The sequence below is a fragment of the Ictidomys tridecemlineatus genome, chromosome 3 (genome assembly GCF_052094955.1).
Source record: "Ictidomys tridecemlineatus isolate mIctTri1 chromosome 3, mIctTri1.hap1, whole genome shotgun sequence".
NCBI lineage: Eukaryota > Metazoa > Chordata > Mammalia > Rodentia > Sciuridae > Ictidomys > Ictidomys tridecemlineatus.
Window position 1 is genome coordinate 147585983 of NC_135479.1, and position 23434 is coordinate 147609416.

Genomic DNA, 23434 nt, shown 5'->3' on the forward strand with positions numbered 1-23434 from the left:
CGCCAGCCAGGCGCTGTCCGGCGGCCCGGATGGAGGAGGCCGGAGCGGTGGTGGCCACTGCCGGAGAAGCGGAACTGAACTGGTCCCGCCTCAGTGTGTCCGCCGAGACGCTGGAGTCGGAGCTGGAGGCGCGCGGTGAGGAGCGGCGCGGCTCTCGAGAGGCGTTGCTGCGGCTGCTGCTGCCCCATAACCGTCTGGTGTCACTGCCACGGGCTCTGGGCAGTGGCTTCCAGCACCTCCAGCTGCTGGACGTGAGCGGTAACGCGTTGACCGCGCTGGGATCAGAACTGCTTGCGCTGACCGGCCTGCGCACGCTGCTGGCAAGAAACAACAGGCTTGGCGGGTCAGGCGCGCTACCCAAGGGCTTGGCCGAGTCGCCACTCCGCCACAGCCTCCAAGTGCTCAATCTCAGCGGCAACTGCTTCCAGGAGGTGCCCGCCTCGCTGCTGGAGCTGCGTGCGCTGCAGACCCTCAGCCTGGGCGGCAACCAGTTGCAGAGCATCCCGGCCGAAATCGAGAACTTGCAGAGGTGAGAGGGCCCCAGTTGGAGGATGGGAGGCCTGGGGCGGGGTCTGGGAGCCTGTGGCGCCAGGCCTGAGCGCCAGGCATTTGTGGAAAAACCGTCTTGCAGGCTTTCTTAACAGTTGGATAATGAGTACTGCTTAGCCATCTCCGCGACTTGTGAGGATCTAATAAGATTAGAGTCACAAGAGTTTGGTTTGGCCCGTGCAGATTTTGGAGGCAGTTTTGCTGATGTTTTCTTTGGGTCTAGGGAGTGATCTCAACTGTGTGGGTACTCATAAACAGATATAACTCTGAGGTTACCACTTCCTTGCTCAAAAGTCTTCCATGGCTTTCCATGCTTGAAGATCAGAGTACATGCCTTTTAGCGTGGCATACAAAGTTCTCCAATCTGACCCTTCTTGTCACTATATTTCCAGCTCTTATTTATTTATTTATTTATTTATTTTCTTTTGTAAACCCCTAACAATATGATTTTGTAGAGTTCAGTAAATTATGCACTTTGAGTATGTAGGGAAGGTTGCTTGCAGGTTCCGACACTGGTAGGCGCACACTAAATATGTGCTAATGGATGCAGAACCTCTCTACATGTGCTGTTCCTTTTGTCTGGAATGTTTTCTTCAGTTGGAAAAGTCCTATTTGGTTTCAGAACTTATCTCAAGGATCGCTTCTGTGATACCTTTCTTTACTACTCCCTGAAAAGAGTAATTATTGATAAATTGTACTTTCTCTGTAGATCATCCATCTCACCATTGCCTTGACCTTATTAAATGTAATTCCTTGTTTACAGAAATTATCCGTCTTGCCTGCTAGATTAGTTAATAAATGTATGTTGAATTTAATGGGAGGAGAGAAATGATAATATAAGTGCCCTGAAGGTGCCCTGGACAGAAGCAGAAAATAGAGCAATGAACTATCTTTCATCTGTAAAATGTTTTCACCTCCTTTATTGGATTTTCAGAGAACAGAATGCTAGAGCTGGAAGGAACCTCAGAGTTAAGTGTGGTGAGAAGAACATTTGCCTGGGAGTAAGAACTCTTGGTTCTTAAGCCTTAGGCAAAAGTCACTCGACATATACTAATCATAGCTTCCTAATCTGCAAAATGTGACATTTGGATAAGATAACCCTTCATTTACTCCTCAGCTAATATTTATTGAGTACTTGCATGTGTCAGGTACTATCCCAGGCTGTGAATTACAGTGAAGAACATGATTCTGCCCTTATGGAACTAACATGCATACTAATGGAAGAGACAGACATTAAACAACCAACTATAAACCTCAGTATTTAACTACAGTGGTTATGAGTTTTATGAATATGTACAGAGTGCCTTGAGACAACATAACAGAGGGACCTGGCTTATTTTAGTCCTTGGGCAAGTGATATTTTAATTGAGCTTTGAAATGAAGAGTTAAGAATTAACTAGGGGGCAAGGGTGGTGGGATCACAGTGCATGTGAAAGTCCAGAGGCAATAAGGAGAGTGACTACCAAATATGAAAAATAAACAAAGAGAGAAAGTGGCAAATATAAATTTAGGTCTCTCAAGCCATTTTTTATCTTGAAGGCCATGTTAAGTTTGGATTTTATTCTGAGTGTACATGTGTCTTGTTGCTGTGTAAGAGTGGAGTAGGGAGAGGCTGAAAAGGTAAGAGGAGATTTAGAGGGCTGGTTAGGAGATCATTGTAGTAGGATGAGAAGTAACCTATACCAGGGTTTGCTAGGAGAGAAGGTAAGAAATAGAAGGGAAGGAAAAATAATTAAAGGTTAAAATTTATAGGATATGGTTCCTTTATATTTCATGTTGTGTAATTCCAACTTTCTCATTTGAATTTTCTCAGTATACTATGAGGAACCCAGGGCAAGCATTATTTCCATCACAGAGTAAAAGAAATAGGCAAAAAATCCCTGTCATAAATGCTTTAAATATACGTTTTAAATTCTTACAATGATTCTATGAAATGACATACTCCCCCTATAAAGAAACTGAGGAAGAAACTGAATCCCAGAAAAATTAAGACTCATGGTCAGTAAGTGGTAGAACTGTATTTGACCTCTGGGTGCTCTGACTCTACGAAGTAGGACTAGAAACTAGAAACTGGACTTTTGTTCTGTTACATCTGTACTAAGGAGAATTGGTCCAAGTTGTTCTCCTGGTTGACCTGATTTTCTGGGCTGACAACTGTGTCATGTGTGGCTCTAGGTCATTGTGTCTTTGGCTCAAATGTGTGGAATTTTTTATGTCAGTGTTTTTATTTTTAAGATGTTTGCTCTATTTCTCTTTATTGACAGAAATCAGCAAAAGTTTAGGCCGTGTTCTAAATATGAACTCTGGATGAATATAGGCTAAAAGAGCCATGTAGAATTATATACTCTAGAGGTAGAAACAGCCTTGACAGTGATCTGATTCACTTCTTCCTTTTTATAGATGAGGAAACTGAGATTTCACAGTAGTTACTTGTTTTTTTCTTAATTCTTTTTAGTTACACCAGTAGAATATATTTTGACATAGCATACATACATGGAGTTCCCATTATTGTGGTTGTACATGATGTGGAGTTACACTGGTCATGTATTCATATATAAACATAGGAAAGTTATGTCTGATTTATTCTGCTGTCTTTCCCATCCTCCCTTTCTCTCATCCCCCTGTTCAATCTGGTGAACCTCCACTCCCCACCTCCCCAACTCTTCACCCCCACCTATTATGAGTCAACATCTGCATATCAGAACATTAGGCCTTTGATTTTGGGGGGATTGCTTATTTCATTTAGCATGATAGCCTCAAGTTCCATCCATTTATTGGCAAATGCCATAATTTTATTCTTCTTTCTGGCTGAGTAATATTTTATTATGTATATGTACCACATTTTCTTTATCCATTCATCTATTGAAGGGTACCTAGATTGGTTCCATAGCTTAGCTGATGTGAATAGAGCTGCTATGAGCATTGATGTGGCTGTGTCACTATAGTGTCCTAATTTTAAGTCCTTTGAGTATATGCTGAGGAGTGGGATAACTGAGTCAAATGGTGGTTCTAGTCCAAGTTTTCTGAGGAATCTCCATACTACTTTCCAGAGTGGTTGTACTAATTTGCATTCCCACCAGCAATGTATAAGTGTACCTTTTCCCCACATCCTCACCAACATTTATCATTACTTGTATTTTTTTTTTATATCTTCATTTTTATTTGGTGCTGAGGATCAAACCTGCTGCCTCACACATGTTAGGCAAGTGGTCTACCACTGAGCCACAACCTCAGCCCTCATTACTTTTATTTTGGATAATTGTCATTCTGACTGAAGTGAGATGAAATCTCAGTGTCGTTTTAATTTGCATTTATCTAATTGCTAAGACGTTGAACTTTTTTCATATATCTGTTGACCTGACAGATCATAGTTCTGTCTGACAGATCATGAAGTGTCTGTTCAGTTCCTTTGCCCACTTATTGATTGGGGTTTTTTTATTTTTTTGGTGTTAAGTTTTTTGAGTTCTTTATGTGTCTTGGAGATGAATGTTCTATTTGAGGTGCAGGTGGCAAAGAGTTTCTCCCATTCTCTAGGCTCTCTCTTCATGTTCTTGATTGTTTCCTTTGCTGTGAAGAAGCTTTTTAGTTTGATACCATCCCATTGATTTTTTAATTTTACTTCTTGCACTTTTGGAGTTGAGGACTTCGGTTCCTAAGCCCACATGATGGAGATTTGGGTCAGCTTTTTCTTCTAGTAGGCTCACAGTCTCTGGTCTAATGCCTAGGTCCTTGATCTACTTTTTCTAAACCCCTTCTCTGACATTTTTTCCACTGTGATATCAATGGATTCTGTTATTGGAGTATCTTGGTTTGTTTGGGACGATTTATTCCCTTGCTTTTTCATGTAATTTGTGTGTCTACACATCTAACAGCATGTATCTGAGGCAGTAGTATATACCCTGTGGACTTACAATGTCCCCAAAGGTTTTTAGTACCTCACTGTTTAAGTGGAGACAAATATTAACAACAACCAATGCAAACAATAAACAGCACAAAATCAAGTAGTTCCTATTATGACGTCTACAATGTTATTTATCATAATAAATAAATGATATGATCAGTTATTGCCTGCAATAAAACAGCAAGTTTGTAAAAGGATTTACAGTTTCAAATGGTGGACAGGGAGAAATCAGAAGTGATTGATGTGGTGATTATGAGGAAGGAGGACAGAAGTAGAAGTAAAAAAAATTGAAGGAAGAGTACAAGAAAATAGAGATTGGCTATTAGCAGAAGAGAAAGAATCGGGAAACAAGTAAGAGAAAAATAAGTAAAAATATTAAAAAATTTAAAATAACACAAAAACAACTAAAACATGCAAATCAAACATCTTAGTCCTCAAAAAACTCATCCATGAAAAATAGCTGGCTTCAAAAATGCTAGAAATGTTGGGAAAAAAACAAATATGAGTATGCATAAATATCCATGCATCAATAAGGTCACAATTAAGCAGAGAAAAGAAAAAAGAAAGAAAAAAAAGAGGAAAAAATATCTCCATGAAAAGTTAAAGAATTTCTGGTGGAGTTCAAAAGATTCTGTTTCTCTTCTCAGCATTTTTAGGTGGGGTCCTGTGTAGTGTGAAGCTCCATACTCTGGATTGCTGGAGTGAGAGAGGTAGTCGTCCTACAAGCAGGGTTTAGGCTTAGGTGGGCTCCAGGCTCTTTGCTGACCACGTGTGTAGTGGAGGAGCCAATTCTTATCCCCTACGTGTTACCTGTGGGCCCCACATTTCCTGGGTCTTGGGTTCTTTCTCCAAATTCAGTCTCTCCCACTCTTCCAAAAACCCCCACTAGAGAAGTCTTTGCCAGCAGGTCCTGCAAGCAGCCGGATTGGAGGGGGAGGGGTAGAGCCGGGTGGGTTTCCAGGAGCAATTGTCCCCTGTGTAAACCTCTCTCCATGTTTCATTTTCTCCTGGTCACATTAGCATACTCTGTTTCATGCACTGTGTGTTTATTAGGCCTGTATTTCCCGACAGACGTGGATTTGCCAGCAATCAGCTCCCTCAACTGCAGGACCCCTTGTGGCAGCTACAAAATGGTTCCTTTCTTTGTCCTCTGCACACCGCCTGGAGAGATAGTGGCTTCTTTCCCACACAAGGAAGGATGTTGTGCAGTGTGCCTTTCAGTTTAGTTCATCAGTGTTTTTGATCTCTAAATGCTCTGTACCCCGACAGCCTCAGGCCCTCTAAAAATGCTTGTTTCTCTAATTCCTTTATCCCTCCTCTTTGCTCCCAGAAGGACCACTCTGGCTGGTACTCGTGGCTGAGGCTGCAGTAGCAGCTGTAGTGCTGAGGATTTCTTCTTTATTTTATTATGTCCAACCTCCAGAGTCCCCAATCTGCTTTGAATGCCCAGTTTTAAATTCCAGTAATGCCGGCCCCTACTTCTTGTTGTTGTTGTTCACCCACTTTGCTGAGAAGGTGTCTGCTTTCTTGGTTTCACACCATAGTATCCAGGAAAGCAATTTCCTCTATTCAGCCATCTTGAAAACCCCCTTAGTGACTTGTTTGAAGCCAGCTAGTGACAGTGAAAGTTCATGATTCAACCCTCAAAGACTTAACTACCACTATTAAAATAATGCATTAAAGCTTCAGAAATATAGAGGTACAGGTTCAGTCACTTAAACTAAGGTGGTTATCCAGGAACACCATCTTCTTTCAGAATATGTATGGATTCTCTAGGCCTCGTTGGTAACCCTGATTATTGTATACTATGCCATGCTGCTTGCATGTTTTTGTGTGTTGCAGAGGTAGAACTCAGACCCTCACACATGCTAGTTATGAGCTATGCCATGCTGCCTTTGAGCCAAATCTAGTATTTTGGCACATTAAGAAGATTCTGTCCTCTCTAAGAACAGTTTAAAAGTTATGGAACTATAAAATCCTTCAAAACTTTACCTTTCCCCACCCTTAATTATTCCACGAAGGAGTAACAAATATTATTGGTTTAGCTGGTGTCATTGACCTCTTTAGAGGTATGTATTTTTATACCTTGATGATCCTTTTCCCAAGTGGCAAAATTTTAGGGGGAAAAAAGATTTCTCAAAGATCACTTTCAAAGTATAACATAAGTAGGTATTAAAAATCTTATTTATTTTTATGGTTAACTTCATTTTCCTGGAATAAATTTAGCTATCAGTGTGAACTATAAGGTTATAGATACAGATTCTATCAAAATGTAGATTCAGCAAATAAGTATAACTTGTTTGCTTTTATGTGGGCAAACTTTTTTGTTTCATAATGTTGACAAAATAGGTATAATTTGTGTTTTAATCTATTTCTTCTTCTGAACTCTTACCTTTTATTCCTTTCAGCTTAGGCATTGACTGAGGAAAGGCTTAATAATTTATCAGTCACTGGGCAATAGACTTCATTAAAGTAAATGAAAGCTTCAGGGCTTTTGGCATCCAGGATGCTAGATATTTGGAAAGAAGGTTTGAGCCAAGTGAGTTTCATTGGAACTTTCCCCTAGTCTTTTCTTAAGTAATATATTTTTCTGTTTGTGACCCTTCTTTCACCATTTGTTTGATGTGGTTTTAGAAGATAATTATGACAAAACAAAAGCTAGAAATTAATGCCATGGAATGTTTTGAAGCTAGTGTACAACAGGCACATGTCTTAGAAAAGAGACAAGAGACTTGATTAGATGATAAATAGAACCTGGTAAAGTTTAGTCTCACATATTGAATTTGTGACTTTGTTTCCCTCTGACTTCTTTCTTAGTTTGGAGCAAGCACTAAGAAATGATACCTCTATCCCTGTGTCTACTTTTGAATATACAATGAACTTTAAAATCCTATGGGAAGTGATCGTATTTGAAAATTAACTATTTAATATAGGGATGCTATTTCAAGAAAAGTATTTAAGAAATTGTATGATTCTTACCTTTCTGTACTTCTGTTACTTGTCTTTTGCCTCTTGGTATATCCCTGTCTCAGCTTCCTTTAACCAACTGTGGAACTAATGTATATTTTTATTGTGCTTAACGTCATTTTTTGAGAGGTGGAGAAGCAAAAAGCATTTCCTTCTTATACTTGTGGTTAAAGTTGATTGGTGCAGTGGGGCCTATTATTTTTTCAGTGGGTCATTGGTCCTTGATAAGAGAAAAGGCACCCGTTTCTAAGGATTGCAAAGGTAATAAACTTTTCAAGAACTAAATTTAAGATTGATCTGTTAATGCTAAACAGAAAGGAAAAGAAGAATTCATTTCATAAATTTAGTGAATAATTTTTTCCTATTTTCTTTCAGACAATAAAAGAAAAAATTTATGCTAACTCTAATTAAACAGAGGCACAGTGTTATGAACATAACACTATAATTTTGCTTTAAATTCAGTAATAATTTACTTTCTAACTATGAAAAGGTATATTAGGGAAACATGCTTTAGAAATTTAGTTCCCATAAATTATTGAAAGATTTCAAGTCCATAGAACTTTGGAAATTATTTGAATTTGAAAGTGAGAAACCCATAAGTTTACTATACTGGTTGTGTAATCTGATTAATGATACCCATGAATTGCAAAAGAGAATTTACAGTACATCATTTCAAAATCATGGGTTTGGTTATATTTTAGAACTTCAGATCTTTCCCTGCCAAAAGTCACAGTAACTACTAGTGTTTGGCATCCATTCTGAGTACATGCCCTGCCTACTCCCAGTGAGACATGTCTTCTCTCAATGAGTATCTCCCATTGAGAGAAGACATTGAATAGTTACTGACCACTAAAGACTAATTTCTCTTAGTTATTGACTATTTTAGTAACTTCAGGCTGCTATAATAAAATACCATAAACAGAGTGACTTATAAATAACAGAAATTTATTTCTCACATTTTTGGAGGCTAGGAAGTCCAGTATAGAGCTGGTGGCAGATTGTCTGTTCAAGGCCTTCTTGCCTGGTTCATAAATGTCAGATTTCTTGCTGTGTCTTCATAAGACAGAGAAAGGAAGCATGTTCTCTAAGGACTCTTATGTGGGCATTAGTCCAGTTCATGAGGGCTGTACCTTAATGACTTCATCTAATTCTAATTACTTCCAGAAAAACATCACTTTCAAATAACATTGCATTAAGGATTAGGGTTTGTTTCATTGTGAATTATGAGAGGATGCAGGCATTCTGTACATAACACTAAGCTAAGCAAATAGGACAGTGTTTGTACTTGCCCTCAGACTCACTCTTCTCTTTCTTCACTTTTTTCCCCCTACTAGATCAAGTTTGCCAAACTTTTCCCCCAGTAGTCCTCTCATTAAAATAGTTTCTTTTCCAGGGTAGTTTCATTTATTTGAATTCCAATTATTCTATTCTACTTAAGTAGTTCTCCTCATTGAAAAATAGGGATTTCTGAGTATTTGAATATTAACTTATACCATATGGGACAGGATCAAAATACTCTGCCCAAGATCCTCCCCCCCCACCACCAGTATTTAGGACTTATATGAGGTAAAAATCCATTCTTGTAACTAGATAGTTGATTTTTGCTACAAGGTAATCTTTTTTTTTTTTTAATATTAGTTTTAGTTTTTGGTGGACACAACATCTTTTATTTATTTATTTTATGTGGTGCTGAGGATCAAACCCAGTGCCCCGTGCATGCCAGGTGAGCGTGCTACTGCTTGAGCCACATCCCTAGCCCCCCAAGGTAATCTTTGAAACAGAAAAAAAGTAGCATATCAAAATTACTTGTCTGCTTACTTATTCTTAGTATTATGAGTCTAGAGAGGAATATAGTCTTGAAAAGTTTTACACTATCAGAAATTGAGGGCGGGGGATGATTCATTTATTTAAGAAAAAAAAAAAAACTTCAGATTCAAGTTGGTTGTCTGAATCTCCACACATCACAGAAGGCTGAGATTATGAAAGACAGAAAAGAAATTCAGTGAATGGAAGAAATTATACCTGACAAAGTATCTAATAAGGCTGTCAGTAAAGGATTTAAAAATAGTTTTCTAAGTTTAGAGAGATCAGGAAAATAACTTCATCAATGAAACAAAAGAAGACGAAGTTTTAAAACTGAAAATTACAAAAGCTCCAGTTCCTAGAAATGAAAAAATATATATAATACCCTCCTGCCCCATTTGTGATTTTGCTTTCCTGGTTAACTGCAGTCAAAACATTAAATGGGAAATTCCAGAAATAAACAGTTTTAAATTGTACTGCATTCTGAGTAGCATGATGATATCTTGTAGAGTCCTACCCTATATGTGACTTATCCCTTTGTCACACTTATATACTCTATACCCTGCCTCTTAGGCACATAGTAACTGCCTTGGATATCAGATCAATTATCTAAGTAGCACATGCTTATGTTCAATGGCCCTTATTTAATAATGGCTACAAAGTACAAGAATAATGATGCAGGAAATTCAAATATGTTATAGAAAATCCATAAAGTGCTTTTTTAAAATTAAAAGGTTTAAGTTCTTTACTTAAAAGAGAAAAACATTGTATGCTTCAGTTGCTAAAATCTGTGGTAAGAACAAATCTAGCTGTGCAGTTATAAAGAAGGGAAAAAATTTGTGGTAGTTTTGTGTCAAATATCAAACCACAGAACACTATAAGTGATCAGTTAAGAAGGAAAAGGCAATAAATTATAGGGTTCAGTACTATCCCTGGTTTCAGGCATCCACTGAGAGTCTTGGAATATATTCCTCAAGGATAAAGGGGATTTGACTATGTATGAACTTACTAAATGGGCTACATGGCGTGAACTCCACCAAAGAATGAGTCCAAAAGCCAAGAGCTTGCTAAGGCATTCTTCTGAAATGCAGCACAGTAAGATAAAAAATGAAAGGCTTAAACGAAACAGGATGAAGGATAGATCCTGAAGTTCATACTACCAAGAACAATTCTAGGGGGAAGAAAAAAAAGAATGAAAAACAATGAGGGTCGAAATAGTGACTGAAGTTTCCCACAATTAAATAAAGCTAACTCTCTAAACTGATATTTTGACACCTTATAATAAAACTTAAGATAGTGGAAAAGACAGTGGAAAAAATACTCAGAGCACTGAGGGAGGGGTGAAGCAGACCCCCTACAAAGGAACAGTAGTGATATTGACTGTAATTAGATAATGGAGCAGTATCTTCCAAATGCTAAGAAGTAACTGCTAACCTAGAATTTTATGTCCAACTAACTTATTACTCAAGAGTGAAGGGCAGAATAAAGACATTAGAGTCAGGAGCAATGGCACATGCCTGTAATCCCAGAAGCTCAGGAGGCTGAGGCAGGAGGATCTCAAGTTCAAAGCCAGCTTCAACAACTTAGCAAGGCCCTAAGCAACTTAGTGAGACACTGTTTCAAAATAAAAAGGGCTTGGGATGTATCTTTGTTTTTAAGTGTCCCTGGGTTTAATTCCTGATACCAAAAATAAATAAATCAGAATATTCAAAGACTAAACCATGAGTCTTTGCTGAAGGAACTTCCGAAGGAAAATTGAATTTTAAAAGATGTACCAAAAATAATGATGAACAAAGAAATTGGTAAAAGATGTTGATAAATCTGTATATTGATTCATAATAAATTTATTTAAAAATCAGTAAAACGGTAGAAAATCAAGGTAAAACTAAGTCTAGAAAATGATACAAAGAGAAGGTCAGAGAATGGCGCAAGGATGTGTTTAGGAATGAGAGCATGCAAAGGAAATTGAAGAGGTAACAAAATTGGGGGTATTAAAATAGAAATAGCACCTACTGCAGGGTAAAACAGCAGGGAGCAGTGAACAAAGGAAATGATGTCCACAGCAAAGGGCAGAGTGAAGGGGAAAAAAGCGCATAGAACAATCAAATCGTACCCTGTTTTTAAGAATTACATTTAAAATACAGATTCACCAGTCAGTTCAAAGGATAGAAAAAGATTCCAGGCAGTGTACCTTCTCCAAACTGCTGCATCAGACTCCAGTCACACCTCTGCTTCCATTCCTGCCCCACAGTGCTCCTCCCGAACCACTTCTAGTGAATTTAAAGGAACAAAGAGAAATGTTTCATGTGAATTAAAGAACTTCAACAGAAGTTTTGGAAGGCAGGAACTTGAATGTATCTGCAATAGAACTTCTATATTGAAGGAAAAGAGCAAAAATTGACAATTCTGAAGGAAAGAAGAAAAACCATAGTTATGGTAGGAGAGAAAACCAGTAAGAAGGCAAAGTAGTAAGAGAAACTAAAAGAAATTTGAGTTTCTCAGTGTATAAGATTGGCACACATTCTTTTAGTACATATAAAACAAGAATAAAAATAGACCATGCTATAGGCCATAAAGGAACAAAGTTGCATAGAACATATATTTGACAACAACAAAGCTCCCAACAAATTAATGAGTGAAAGTCATCTAACCCATGAGAAAAATGGGAAAATGTGATGAACAGGAAATTCTCCAAAGAATCACATTTGGCCTAAAACATAAAAAAGATACTAAACTTCACTAATAATTAGGGAATGGCAGATCTGCAAATTAAAAGCACTGAATGATGCCATTTTCCACACCGTCAGATATCTGTTTTAAAAATTAAAGTCAGTGATGATCCTAAGTGTTGGCAAAGTAATGGGTTAAGTAAGGAGTACTCTCAGATGCTGATTGTAGATATGTAGAGAACGATAGCTCTAGAGGGCAAGTTGGCTTTATCTGTTAAAATTATACCTTATATTTTAAAACGTACCCTTTTTCAGGCCCCTCCCCTAGAACTCAAATTCAGTGTATCTGGATAAGGCCAAGATTTTGTAGCTTTGAAAGTATTCCAGTAATTCTTTTTTTTTTTAATATTTATTTTTTAGTTTTAGGTAGACACAGGATCTTTATTTTACGTTTATGTGGTGCTGAGGATCGAACCCAGTGCCTCATGCATGCTCTACCACTGAGCCACAATCCCAGCCCCTCCAGGTAATTCTTAACATAGAAGTTTGAGTAATTGCTAAGCTGGCTATTTTCTCCCATTTTAAAGATATTTTGAAAGAATGTTAGTTCTTCTGAGTTAGCAGATTTAACAGAAGACAAAAGTAACAGTAATAGAAAAGATGTGTATATGTGTGTATATGTTTGTTTATTTCCATATATATTTTAAGAACTAATTCTGCCACCTCCTGCAGAAAATTTTTTGGATTTCGCAGGTTTTCTATAGTCATTAGAGAATAGTATTGTATTGGGGTGCAAAACATGCTATGTTCAAAATATTAATTTATTTTCTAGTAAATAGGATAATTATATTGAATTTTAACTTCATGGTAATGGTCAGCTTTACATATAATTTAGTCAGCCTCTGATAATGTACTTGTTATAATAAGAGCAAAGAAGAAATATAGAGGCTTCAGGTATATTTTTCTACTTAAAAAAAAAAAAGGCTAATGGTTTTCCTCTTGCTTGCTAAGCAACTACATTAACCCAAGCATACTACCATGGGATCAATCTTGTCTGTGGATTTCTCAAGAATTTTCCTCTTCCCTAAAACAGTGTACTCATTGAACTTTAAAAGTTCTCTTCTTCACCTTGAAGCTTCCTCTTTCTTCCCATCTAAATGGACTAAATTCATAGCCATCCATTATAGTACTTTTGGGAAGTTTTTCTAATTAGTACTATTGTGGTTTTATTTTATTCTTCCTCTTTTCAGATCCTCTCTAATTTGTGAATTGTTCTCCTTATTTTGATATTTTAATTGTGTGATCCCTATTTTTGGACCTGTTTTGTGTTTGATAATACTATTGTCTAACATTGGTGTGTCATGTCTCCTTAGTTACGATCTAGATCTAAGCTCCCTGAAGCTTGCATTATTTCTCTAGAGTATGGGTTGCCTGTAACAAATCCAAAGTAAAACATTTGCTGAACAGATCAAATGAGCTCATTGTAGTAGAGACAATGGAGTGCTTCGTCTAAGTTATATTTATTTACTTTTTTGTTTTTGTTCATTTTCTTTTGCAGTTTAGAGTGTTTATATCTTGGAGGAAACTTCATCAAAGAAATCCCACCAGAATTAGCAAATTTGCCTTCTCTAACTTACTTGGTATTATGTGACAACAAAATCCAAAGTGTGCCTCCTCAGCTTTCACAGTGAGTAATTTCAAGCAATTTATGTATATACACATACATCCATGCATAGAAATTGTTGTCTTGCATTAACTCACATGTTTTACAGACAGATAAGGATTAAATATTCTCAAAGCAACTGATATGATAATTATGGCTCTGGGATTTACTGTGAGTTGGGTTATTTTTACTTTTACTTTTAAATGCTCTAGTTTATTCCTCACAGTATTTGTTCAGCTTGTTTTATGTAATCAAAAAATAGTATATTAATTTGACATAGGTTTCCCTAGGTTTTATGGGATTTCTAGTGAATTTATATTGGATATGAAACATTCTTATCCTACACTTCTTATGAGCTTTATAATGTAGGGGATCTTCATTTTTATTGCATCTGAAATCTTTCCTTTTTTAGGTATTGGAATCTTTAAAAATAATATTACACATAAAATACTCTTAAGTATTCTAAGCTAAGATTCCAGGGGCAAAAAAAAAAAATGACATTTACAAAGCTGTACTCCATCTAGTTTCAGCATCGTTTAATTTTATTTCCATTAACCTGAGTTGCTCATTTTTTTCGGGAAGTCAGGCTCTATATACATAAATACATATATACATGCATGCACATATAATCACACACATATATAAACTCAGCTTATGTTACCCACTGCCATTGATTTTGTACTGCATTCATTCTAGGCTGCATTCACTTCGTTCCCTCAGTCTCCACAATAACTTGCTGACCTACCTGCCTCGAGAGATCCTCAACCTTATTCATTTGGAAGAGTTGAGTTTACGAGGAAATCCATTGGTTGTTCGTTTTGTCAGAGATTTAACATATGACCCTCCAACTCTCCTGGAATTAGCTGCACGAACCATTAAGATCCGGAACATTTCCTACACTCCTTATGATCTTCCGGGGAATCTTCTTAGATACTTAAGTTTAGCCAGCAATTGCCCAAACCCAAAGTGTGGAGGTAAGTAAAATAGTGTTGGTTACAGTGTTAGTGTTTTCTACTCATTTAGCTATTTTTAAAATTTGATCTAAATGTTGTTTTAATTAGCTAAGACTTTTTTCAGAGAAAGATAGTTTTTTTTTTCTTTCATCCTTTTAAAGTTAAGACATTTCACCTTCTGAGGATTTTTCTCTCTCTCTCTTTCTTTCTCTTTCTCTCTCCTCCCACCCCCTTGTTTTCTTTTTCTTATTTTGGTATTGGGCATTAAACCCAGGGCATGTTACCACTGAGTCCTAGTCCTTTTTATTTTTTTATTTTGAAACAGGATCTCACCAATTTGTTTAGGCTGGCCTTGAACTTGTACTCCCTCCTAAATCTCTGGGACTACAGGCATGTGCCACTGTGTCCAGCTCTTTCTTTTCTAAATTCTTTCCATAATATTTTTGGATTCACCATAAGTAAAATACCCAGGCAGTTTCAGTCTTATGAGGCTTTATTTTATCATAAGATAATAAAAAGTAAGATGATAAAAGGAAAGGAAACACAAAGGAAGTGTTAATAGTCCTTATTGTTTAAAAAGTGTTTCTGAAATGTTTGTACATCATTTATGTTATTTGAAGGACACTTTCTTAGGCTTACCATTCTTTGTATCAGATAACCTTAAAAAGAGTGTGATTCAGGATGTATGAGAATAGGCCAAATGCATGTCAGTTTCAAGATAGTATCATAGAACTTTATATTATGAATTTTAATTCTTTAAAATTTATTCTTTCAAATTCATAGAGGATTTGGAGGGAATTAAACAAATGATAAAATGCAGAGCAGTCTAAGGTATCTCAAAGAATTCAGAATGCCACTAGGAATTAAAGGAGGGGGAGTGTATTTGATTAGATCTGGGAATGAGAAGATAATTCCTGACAGTAGTTAGTTTTTAATAGGGTAAGATTGAGGATAGGACATTTTCATATGGAGAAAGTGAAGTGGAGACAGAACAGTATGGGGCAGAGTATTAGATGAATGGCAGTTGGCTCACATGTTCAGTTAGGGCAGTAATGAGAAACAAGAATGAAAAGATTCATTAAGATTAGGTTGAAAAAGACCTGAAATGCCAGACTGTGGGGTAGAAATTGGTGACTGATAGTGGATCATTTTATTTTGGCTTCCTTATAAAAGTTCCTTTTTTAAAAAATCCTTTTTAATAGGGTCATAGAAATATTTGTAGTGTAAATATAAGTACTGGAGAAATGTTGCATAAAAATGGTCAAAAATCAGGTGAGATTTTCCCTGAAAGTCTCCTCTTGTCTTGAAACTGTTATGATATTTAAAAAAATGAGAAAATTATTAAGTTACTCAAAGATTGCTATAAAAGAAAAGAGAAAAAAAGATACATTGGGTTTATAAAAGACAAGACAGACCACACGTTAAGCCATTTCTGGCCATTCACTCTTAGAAGTAGAGGTTGCAGTTCTGTGTCTTATGAAAAGTGCATAAACCTCTCTGGCTTCTCTTTCATGAATTGGCTTTACAATGGCTGAGGACACAGGACAGAATTCACAAAAGGCCTCCATGCCTCATGGTCTAAATCTAGTCTGCTTTGAATCTTCCTTTTCTGGAAATGAACTTCTTTTCTCTATTAAATGGTTTCTGTTAACTTTTTTAGTACACTGAAGTGCTATTTATTTTAGGAATGCTTTAAAAATTACCATTTTAAAATTTGAGATAATATGTAAAGTGAACTATTAGATATTTCCCCCCTCAGATTTGTTATTGAATTATGAATTTAAAATAATTTTATATTTTTATATTCTGTGAGAGATTTTCTTCTATTATTGTTGGATTGCAAACACATTTTTAGGGATTTATTATTAGTTTACTGACTAACCAGTTATTGAATGTTTCTATTTTTCTAAATCATTTCTAAATACCACTCTGCTAACCTATGCAAGGTATTTAGAAATCATTATTGTTTCTTGGATACATGTTTTTATTTTGATCTCTTCTGTGACAAACACACAGTAGCTGGGAAACTTAAGTTAGAGTGTAAACGTTGAAATTCCTCTCCAGAAAGGCCATGAACCCAAATTTCTAGATATTCCGGTTTTACTGCAATTGTTGGACAGCCTTGGTATGTCAGAGATGTGCAGTATCTTTTTAAGGATCAACTGAAACCCAGAGGCATGTAAACCTTTTTCCTTCTGCACTGGCTGCATTTCTGACTATTGAAGAACTATAGTTCAGGAGCACTAAATTAGGAACCAAAAGAGCTGCCTGCTAGTAATTGTGTGAGAATCAAGTGAAATCATCAGTGAATCAGCTTTGCAGCCTATAGAATTAGAGCCCACGTAAATATAAGATGGTATTTTGTTTCTTTTGCTTTCACTTTTTCAGATTGTAAGAACAGGAGTACCAAACACCATCTCCTTACTGCATATTTTGTGTATATCCAATTCTTAAGAGAATTATAAAAGGGGACTTTTGTTTTGCTTTAGTCTTCTGCCTGTGGGACAAAGCCAAAGGGGTGGCTTGGGGAATGGAAAAAGGGCACTTAGGGTATCCTGTAATCTCCATCAGCCACTGACACCAAGTCACTCACAGAAAAGATGCTAAGTGTCCTTAATGACCCACTTCCTGAAGATAAATTTCCTGGCCTCTTGCAGCCAAATTTCCACCCCAAAGACCCTACAGTATTTCTATATGTAGTGCTATAAAAGTGACTACTAATTCTGTTTAAGATTCATAAGAGAGGCCTGGGGTTGTAGCTCAGTGGTACAGTACTTGTCTAGCATGTGTGAGGCACTGGGTTCAATCCTCAGCACCAGTTCATAAAAGAGAAAAGTATGTGACAGTTCTTCAGAATTCTGGGAAAAAAATATCAAACTGTGGCTCTTTGCTTTGTAATGATTACTGTGTATTCCTTTTCTCTAGGAGTCTACTTTGACTGCTGTGTCAGACAAATTAAATTTGTGGATTTCTGTGGGAAGTATCGCCTCCCACTGATGCACTACTTATGTTCGCCAGAATGCTCTTCACCCTGCAGTTCTGCCTCTCACAGCTCCACTTCCCAGAGTGAATCTGACTCAGAAGACGAAGCTAGTGTTGCTGCACACAGAATGCAGAAAGTTCTTCTTGGCTGAACAGAAATACAGGATGTTGTGAAATACTTTTAAAAAAAAAATGAGCAAAGATGATTAGAAAAGAAAATAGAGCTAGAAGTTGACTAGAAACCTTGCTATCTTCATCTTGAATGTCCATGAGATGATGTGAAAGATTTTATGTTCATCTACCCATTCAGCAGGAATAAGTTCAATACTATGTTTGGAATCTTTGAATATAATTTGAATATAATCCGAATGGCAGATTCAAATTTGGCTGATTGTTGTGCAATTTCACAAGTTTTGCATGAATCACATAGCAGAATGGTATATTTTGAAGAGCAGTAGTATAATAAGGCCATGAACAGTGAAACTTGTGGCAGGTGAGATGAAAAAAAGTAAGAAATTATCAAAGCTATAATTATTACCAGGGTTATCCTTGGGTTTAGGCTGAACACCATACAACAAACAAGGTTAGCTCTTTGCTTATTTTGTCTGTCTGTGTAGATTGCAGACCTATTCATATAAGCTCACAGATGGTTACATAGGACCTAAACTATTCTGACCAACTAACTGTAAGGTAAGGGGTATAACTTGTAAGTGGGATAACTTTTCATTTCTTCTTCTTTGTTTTGTATGATTGTTATTAACTTTATATAGTTCAGCAATGACTTGTTATAGTGCCTTAATCCTAGCAAGAATATGGAAACTTACTCAAGAAATAATGCCAGAGCAGCCTATAACCTAATGTACTATGCAAGACACTTTATGCTTTAACAGAACTATGTAAAAACTGTATAACTAACAGCTGAGCTCATGGCCACCTTAACTTTTTTTTTATTATTTATAATTTTTTTCAGTGTGCAGTGGTCCCTTGTAAGCAAATCACTTTTTATAGTTAATGGGAAGCTACCATCTTGATCAGTTTATTCCTTATCAGACAGAATAATACTTTTAATAAAAACCTGGAAAAGATGTAAGCCAAGAAAGCTTCTTTGTATCTTGAATGAATAGGGGGAAATTTTAACAGTCATATGTGACTCCTTTGTGTAGTGTACTAAAGCTGCAACTTTCTCTGCATTTTAAAGAAAAATGAATAAAACTAGAAAAACATGGCAATAAGGCAAATAAAGTTAGGAGCAGGAGTCGTGTTCATACACAATAGAATACCAAAACTAGTTATCCATGGAATAATTTTTTGAAAATAAAGTACTGATAGAATAGAGGGGGGGGGGACAGAATATGAGATACAGGGAGTTGATGATACATTTAAAATGTATCCTTGAAGTATAGGAGAAAAATAGTTTCAAAAATTACCAAATTTTTATTAACTAAGTGCTTATAAACTAATATTATAAATCGATATTACAGAATACACAACACTTTCATCATAATTAGCTAACCAATCTATGATAAAATGATGGCTAGTTGGCAAATGTTAAGTATACAGTGATACACAGGCAGATTACATTAGAGCCTCCTGATCTCTTTTCTGACTTCTAGCATTCATGACTGGGCACATCATTTCTTAAAAGCTGATTATTGTATATATATATATGTATGTTAGATTTTTTTCATATGTATTATTTTTTACTTTAGAAGAAAGTATAGTATAGGATAATTCAGGGTTTGTGTGTTTATTTGTGTGTTTATTCATGAAACGTCATGAAAGTTTCATGACTGCAGTTGTGAAACGCTGCTATAGAGATCCCTTTACCTTTACCCTGTTAAAATGTAGTAAGATTCTTATTTTCTTTTTAACTCTGAATTTTTTTATGTGTATAGAAGTGATTTAATATGTTTCTACTGTCTATTGAAGTAGTATGTGAATAATTATAAAATATAAAGTCTTTGCTTACTTCTAAAATGAGCCACAGCGAGCTGCAGACAGCAAGATTATGAAAAGTAAAAATGACTTAGGCTGTGTCTAAATGACAAACCTAAAATGTTTTGTAACTAACTGATTTAGATTGGTAGGACCAAATTTTTCTGGCTTAAATGCCTCTGTTTACTTCTTAATTGACTATTAGCTTTGACATAAGTTAACAACTTAGTTGATCTTCTAAGAATTAAATAAGCATGTAAATATAGCATTTAACCTTCCCAGGCTTCCTAGAATAAAGGTACATTGCTTGATCTTTTACAGATATAAACTACTCCAATCAGAGACAGTTTCTAGCCTGTGCCATATAATGGAGATGAATACCAGTGTTCTTTCAACAAAATCTTTGTTAGGGTTCTTTACATGTACAGTTGAAAAATCTATGATCGGTGTGCTACTGTCTTTGGTAACTTTTAAGTAAATGTACATTTTAGCATTAGTTTTCCTTTTGTTGTTTTTTTTTTTCTCCCAAATCTTTGACCTCAGCCTTTATAAGAGCTGCTGATAGTTTCTAAGATTTTCTTCTTTTTCACAATTTTTCCTTTCCTTTTTAAATAACTGGTGATTATAGAAATTAACCAGAAAATGAGATACAGGGAGTTGATCATCTAAAACAATATAAACAGCTCCCAAGTCATGTAGCAGACTTTGTATTTAAAATGGTAGTCTTACTTGTTAGTTGCTAAGTTCCATGTTTCTGTTTAACTACTGTTAATGAATTTGAGAATTTTTTTAAATGATGTGAAAAAACAACAAAGTAGTTTTCATAATCAAATTAGGTTTAGATATTGCTCCACTTGGATGATTTTAGTGAACAAAACTACTTAAGCAGAACATTAATATATGTTGAGTGGAATTCTTCAGTGCTAATATTCAAAATTGGAATTGGGTACATTATACATTCTCATCTTATTCCTAGAATCCAGTGTATCAGCCTCACCAAACTGAGGCAGAATAGGACTTTAGGAAATAGGAAGATTCACTAATATGATATTGATTCCATGTTGCCAGGGATTGACTGACATAAGGACCTGTGGTCAGAATTCTCAATATTCCCTGTGTTTGAGTAGTAGAGATAGATCTAGAGGTGACTGTTCATATTTTATTTCTAAATGTGTGCCGAAGGAATCTCTTGTTCTAAAATTCTTGATACTAAAATTTTAAGTTAAAAAAATTCTAAAGATTTGCATTGTAAATTGTATCTCAAATGTGAGAAAGTTTTGTGTTTATGTCAATAAGAGTAAAAGGCAGTTCATAATGGTGCAGCATAATACAGCAGACCAATTTTACCAGACGTTGTAAATATCAAGTTTATTGCTGGAGTGGTAAAGAAATCTTTAAAAGCAACAAAGTATAGGGACAGAGAAGTCACCAGACACCCAGGAATATCTCTGAGCCAAGAAAGCTCTTTAGAGTAATAGTGAATTGTTTTTAAATTAAGTCACTAAGTAACTTATTGACTACCATCTAAAAGCCTTTATTACTAAATTTATTTAATGTCTTCGACTTGGGAGATTGTTCACATCCTGCCATAACTGAGGGCCTGCAAGTAATAGGATTTTCTTCCAGCCAACCTTGCTCTTCACAAAGAGAAGGTAGTACCTCATTAGCCTGAAATTTGTGGTACGGCAAGTAGCCCTGGTTGATATTTACTTTTTCACTATGTGTTTAAAAAAAAAAACACTAAGTAAATAGTGCAAATAAAGTTTGATCTTCTAAAGATTTTTTTAAAGCAGCAGCTATTTATGTATTTAAACAATGGTTATTATTTCTAAACCTCATATAACCCCTGTAGACAAAACTATATTAGAGTATGTGTATAGAATTAGTTTAGCAGCATTTAGTTAGAAATACCTAATTTTAACCTAAATGAGCTCTTTCTCATCTAAAAGTAGATATGATTATGTCATGAATACCATTCCCCATGCAAGGCCATGAGTTCAGTCTTTAGCCCTGAAAAAAAATAAAATAAAAATATACATATACATGTATATCTGTATATCACTCTCCATTTAGTCCAAAATAGTGATTTTAAGTTGTATGGAATGTTTAACCTTGTGGTAAAGGCTGCTGTATAGGTTTTTAGGCAACATGCCCTGTAATGCATAATTCTGATTCCTCATTATATCTCTGTACTAAGCACTAAACACAATATAATAATAATGAATTTAGTAGCATGCTGTTTTGTATTTTCATTATAAACATCATAATTTTATAGGTAGCAGTGTCTTGATTTATGGTCAGAAAGCATGTGCCTTAAATCCTCCACTCTAGACCCAAAGTTTGGGAAACTAATCATTTAATAAGTTATGATAGCTTCATGATTATTTGTATTTCACTTGAGAGATATGGACTGATCCTGAGAGATTTCTTCACCTAAAATAATGCCCAGGTATGAGTTCTAGGGCTTCTGGGGAGGGAACTGAAATCATGTATACTGTTATAGAGGTCAAAGCCATAAGCATCAGGGTTGTCTGAAATAAAATCAGTGAAAAAGTGTATTTTCTTACGTATTATTTTAATTTAAAAATATATCTGGTACCACCAAAGGGTAACAGTGGTTTCTAACCAACTTCATATTTATAGCAATATATAAAAATATTGTTATTGTGAGGCCTAGCATATTTTGCCACTGTTTTGTTGTTGTTGTTGTTGTTATATAGGTTTAAAGGGGGTATGTTTTAATATTATGCATGTAAATACCTCCATTCGCTTTTTATTTTTTTATTTTTTGGTTCATATTTACTAAGAATTAATGTAAAAAATAACAATTCATTAACAACCATTACACATCATTGAACACTCACAGGGTAATACTGATTTGGGTGCTACTAGACTTTTAGCTAGCATTTGTCAATCTCAAGAATTCATGTAAAGGACAGTATTCAATCTAGTATATATTAAAATCCATTAGTTTAATGAAGGTTATTTATATACTGTCATACAGAAAGCCATGGCAGAAAGACCATCTGCATTTACCAGAACTTCTTTCTTTAGCTGTGAATAAATTGGTTACCATTTTTTTATTCAGAATTCCATCTAGGGGAAGAAACTGGGATATTGCTGATATTGCAAACTGCTATTGCTGGTATTGCAAAAACATTACTAAATTGGTTGATTCTGTTTACTATTTATATTAAGAGAGTTCTTTCACTAATTGAAATGGTTAACATTGAGGTGGTGTTGAGGAAGAATATTAACCTTCAAAGTCACTTTACAACAATCGTGCAGACTTGTGTTGAGGTTTGTTGCATTCTGAGCCCTCTTCATAATTTATGAGAAACAAAAACATAATGGGACAAAATTATAGAATAATCAGTATTTTTAACTTTTTATAAATAAAAAGTTTGGTCCTTCAAGTATCAATGGAGGATACTAAAATGTATTGACTTTTACTTTGGTCAAATTACTATTTTTGATCTGATTTTTAAATTTTCTGTAATTGAAATCTTGTGATTTAAGAATATCTTTATAGATATATGGATAATGAAAGCTTAATGGTAAAGTAAGTGTAATTCAGCAATATGATAAGTTTTTTTCTCAGTGTAAGCTATAGTTTACTTTATCAGATTTATATGTAACCTTATAATGGTAAATGCTCTAAAAAGAATATCTAATCTACTTCAACTCTATTACCTTCTACCCCTTCCCCCCAGGACATATAAAAAAAATGTATGTATTCGATCTTCTGTATGAATTTTGCCTTACTAAACATTGTGCCTTATTTTATTAAATTGTTTTGTTGAAATCCAGTTCTGTATTTTAAAAATGTAACAATTAACAAACATTTACCTGTTTAAAAAAATCTAAAATCCTAATAATGTTTATATTTGCCTGTTGTTATATCATTGCTTATCTGTTTTTTGAATTTATTCAATACATGAATTCATAAATTAAACATCTGTTAGCACTTATTCTTTATTCTACATGCAAGGGATAAAAGATGAATTAGACC

At 35.5% G+C, this 23434-nt stretch overlaps 1 protein-coding gene across 1 annotated transcript; it reads left to right on the forward strand.

Moving 5' to 3' along the window:
* The first annotated feature begins 29 nt into the window (after positions 1-29).
* Positions 30-23377, forward strand: Lrrc58 (leucine rich repeat containing 58). The gene is made up of 4 exons (XM_005327632.5): positions 30-529; positions 13448-13576; positions 14249-14526; positions 17431-23377. Exons 1-4 carry the CDS (start codon positions 30-32, stop codon positions 17637-17639), a joined length of 1116 nt encoding a protein of 371 aa, XP_005327689.1. The 3' UTR covers positions 17640-23377.
* Positions 23378-23434: the final 57 nt, after the last annotated feature.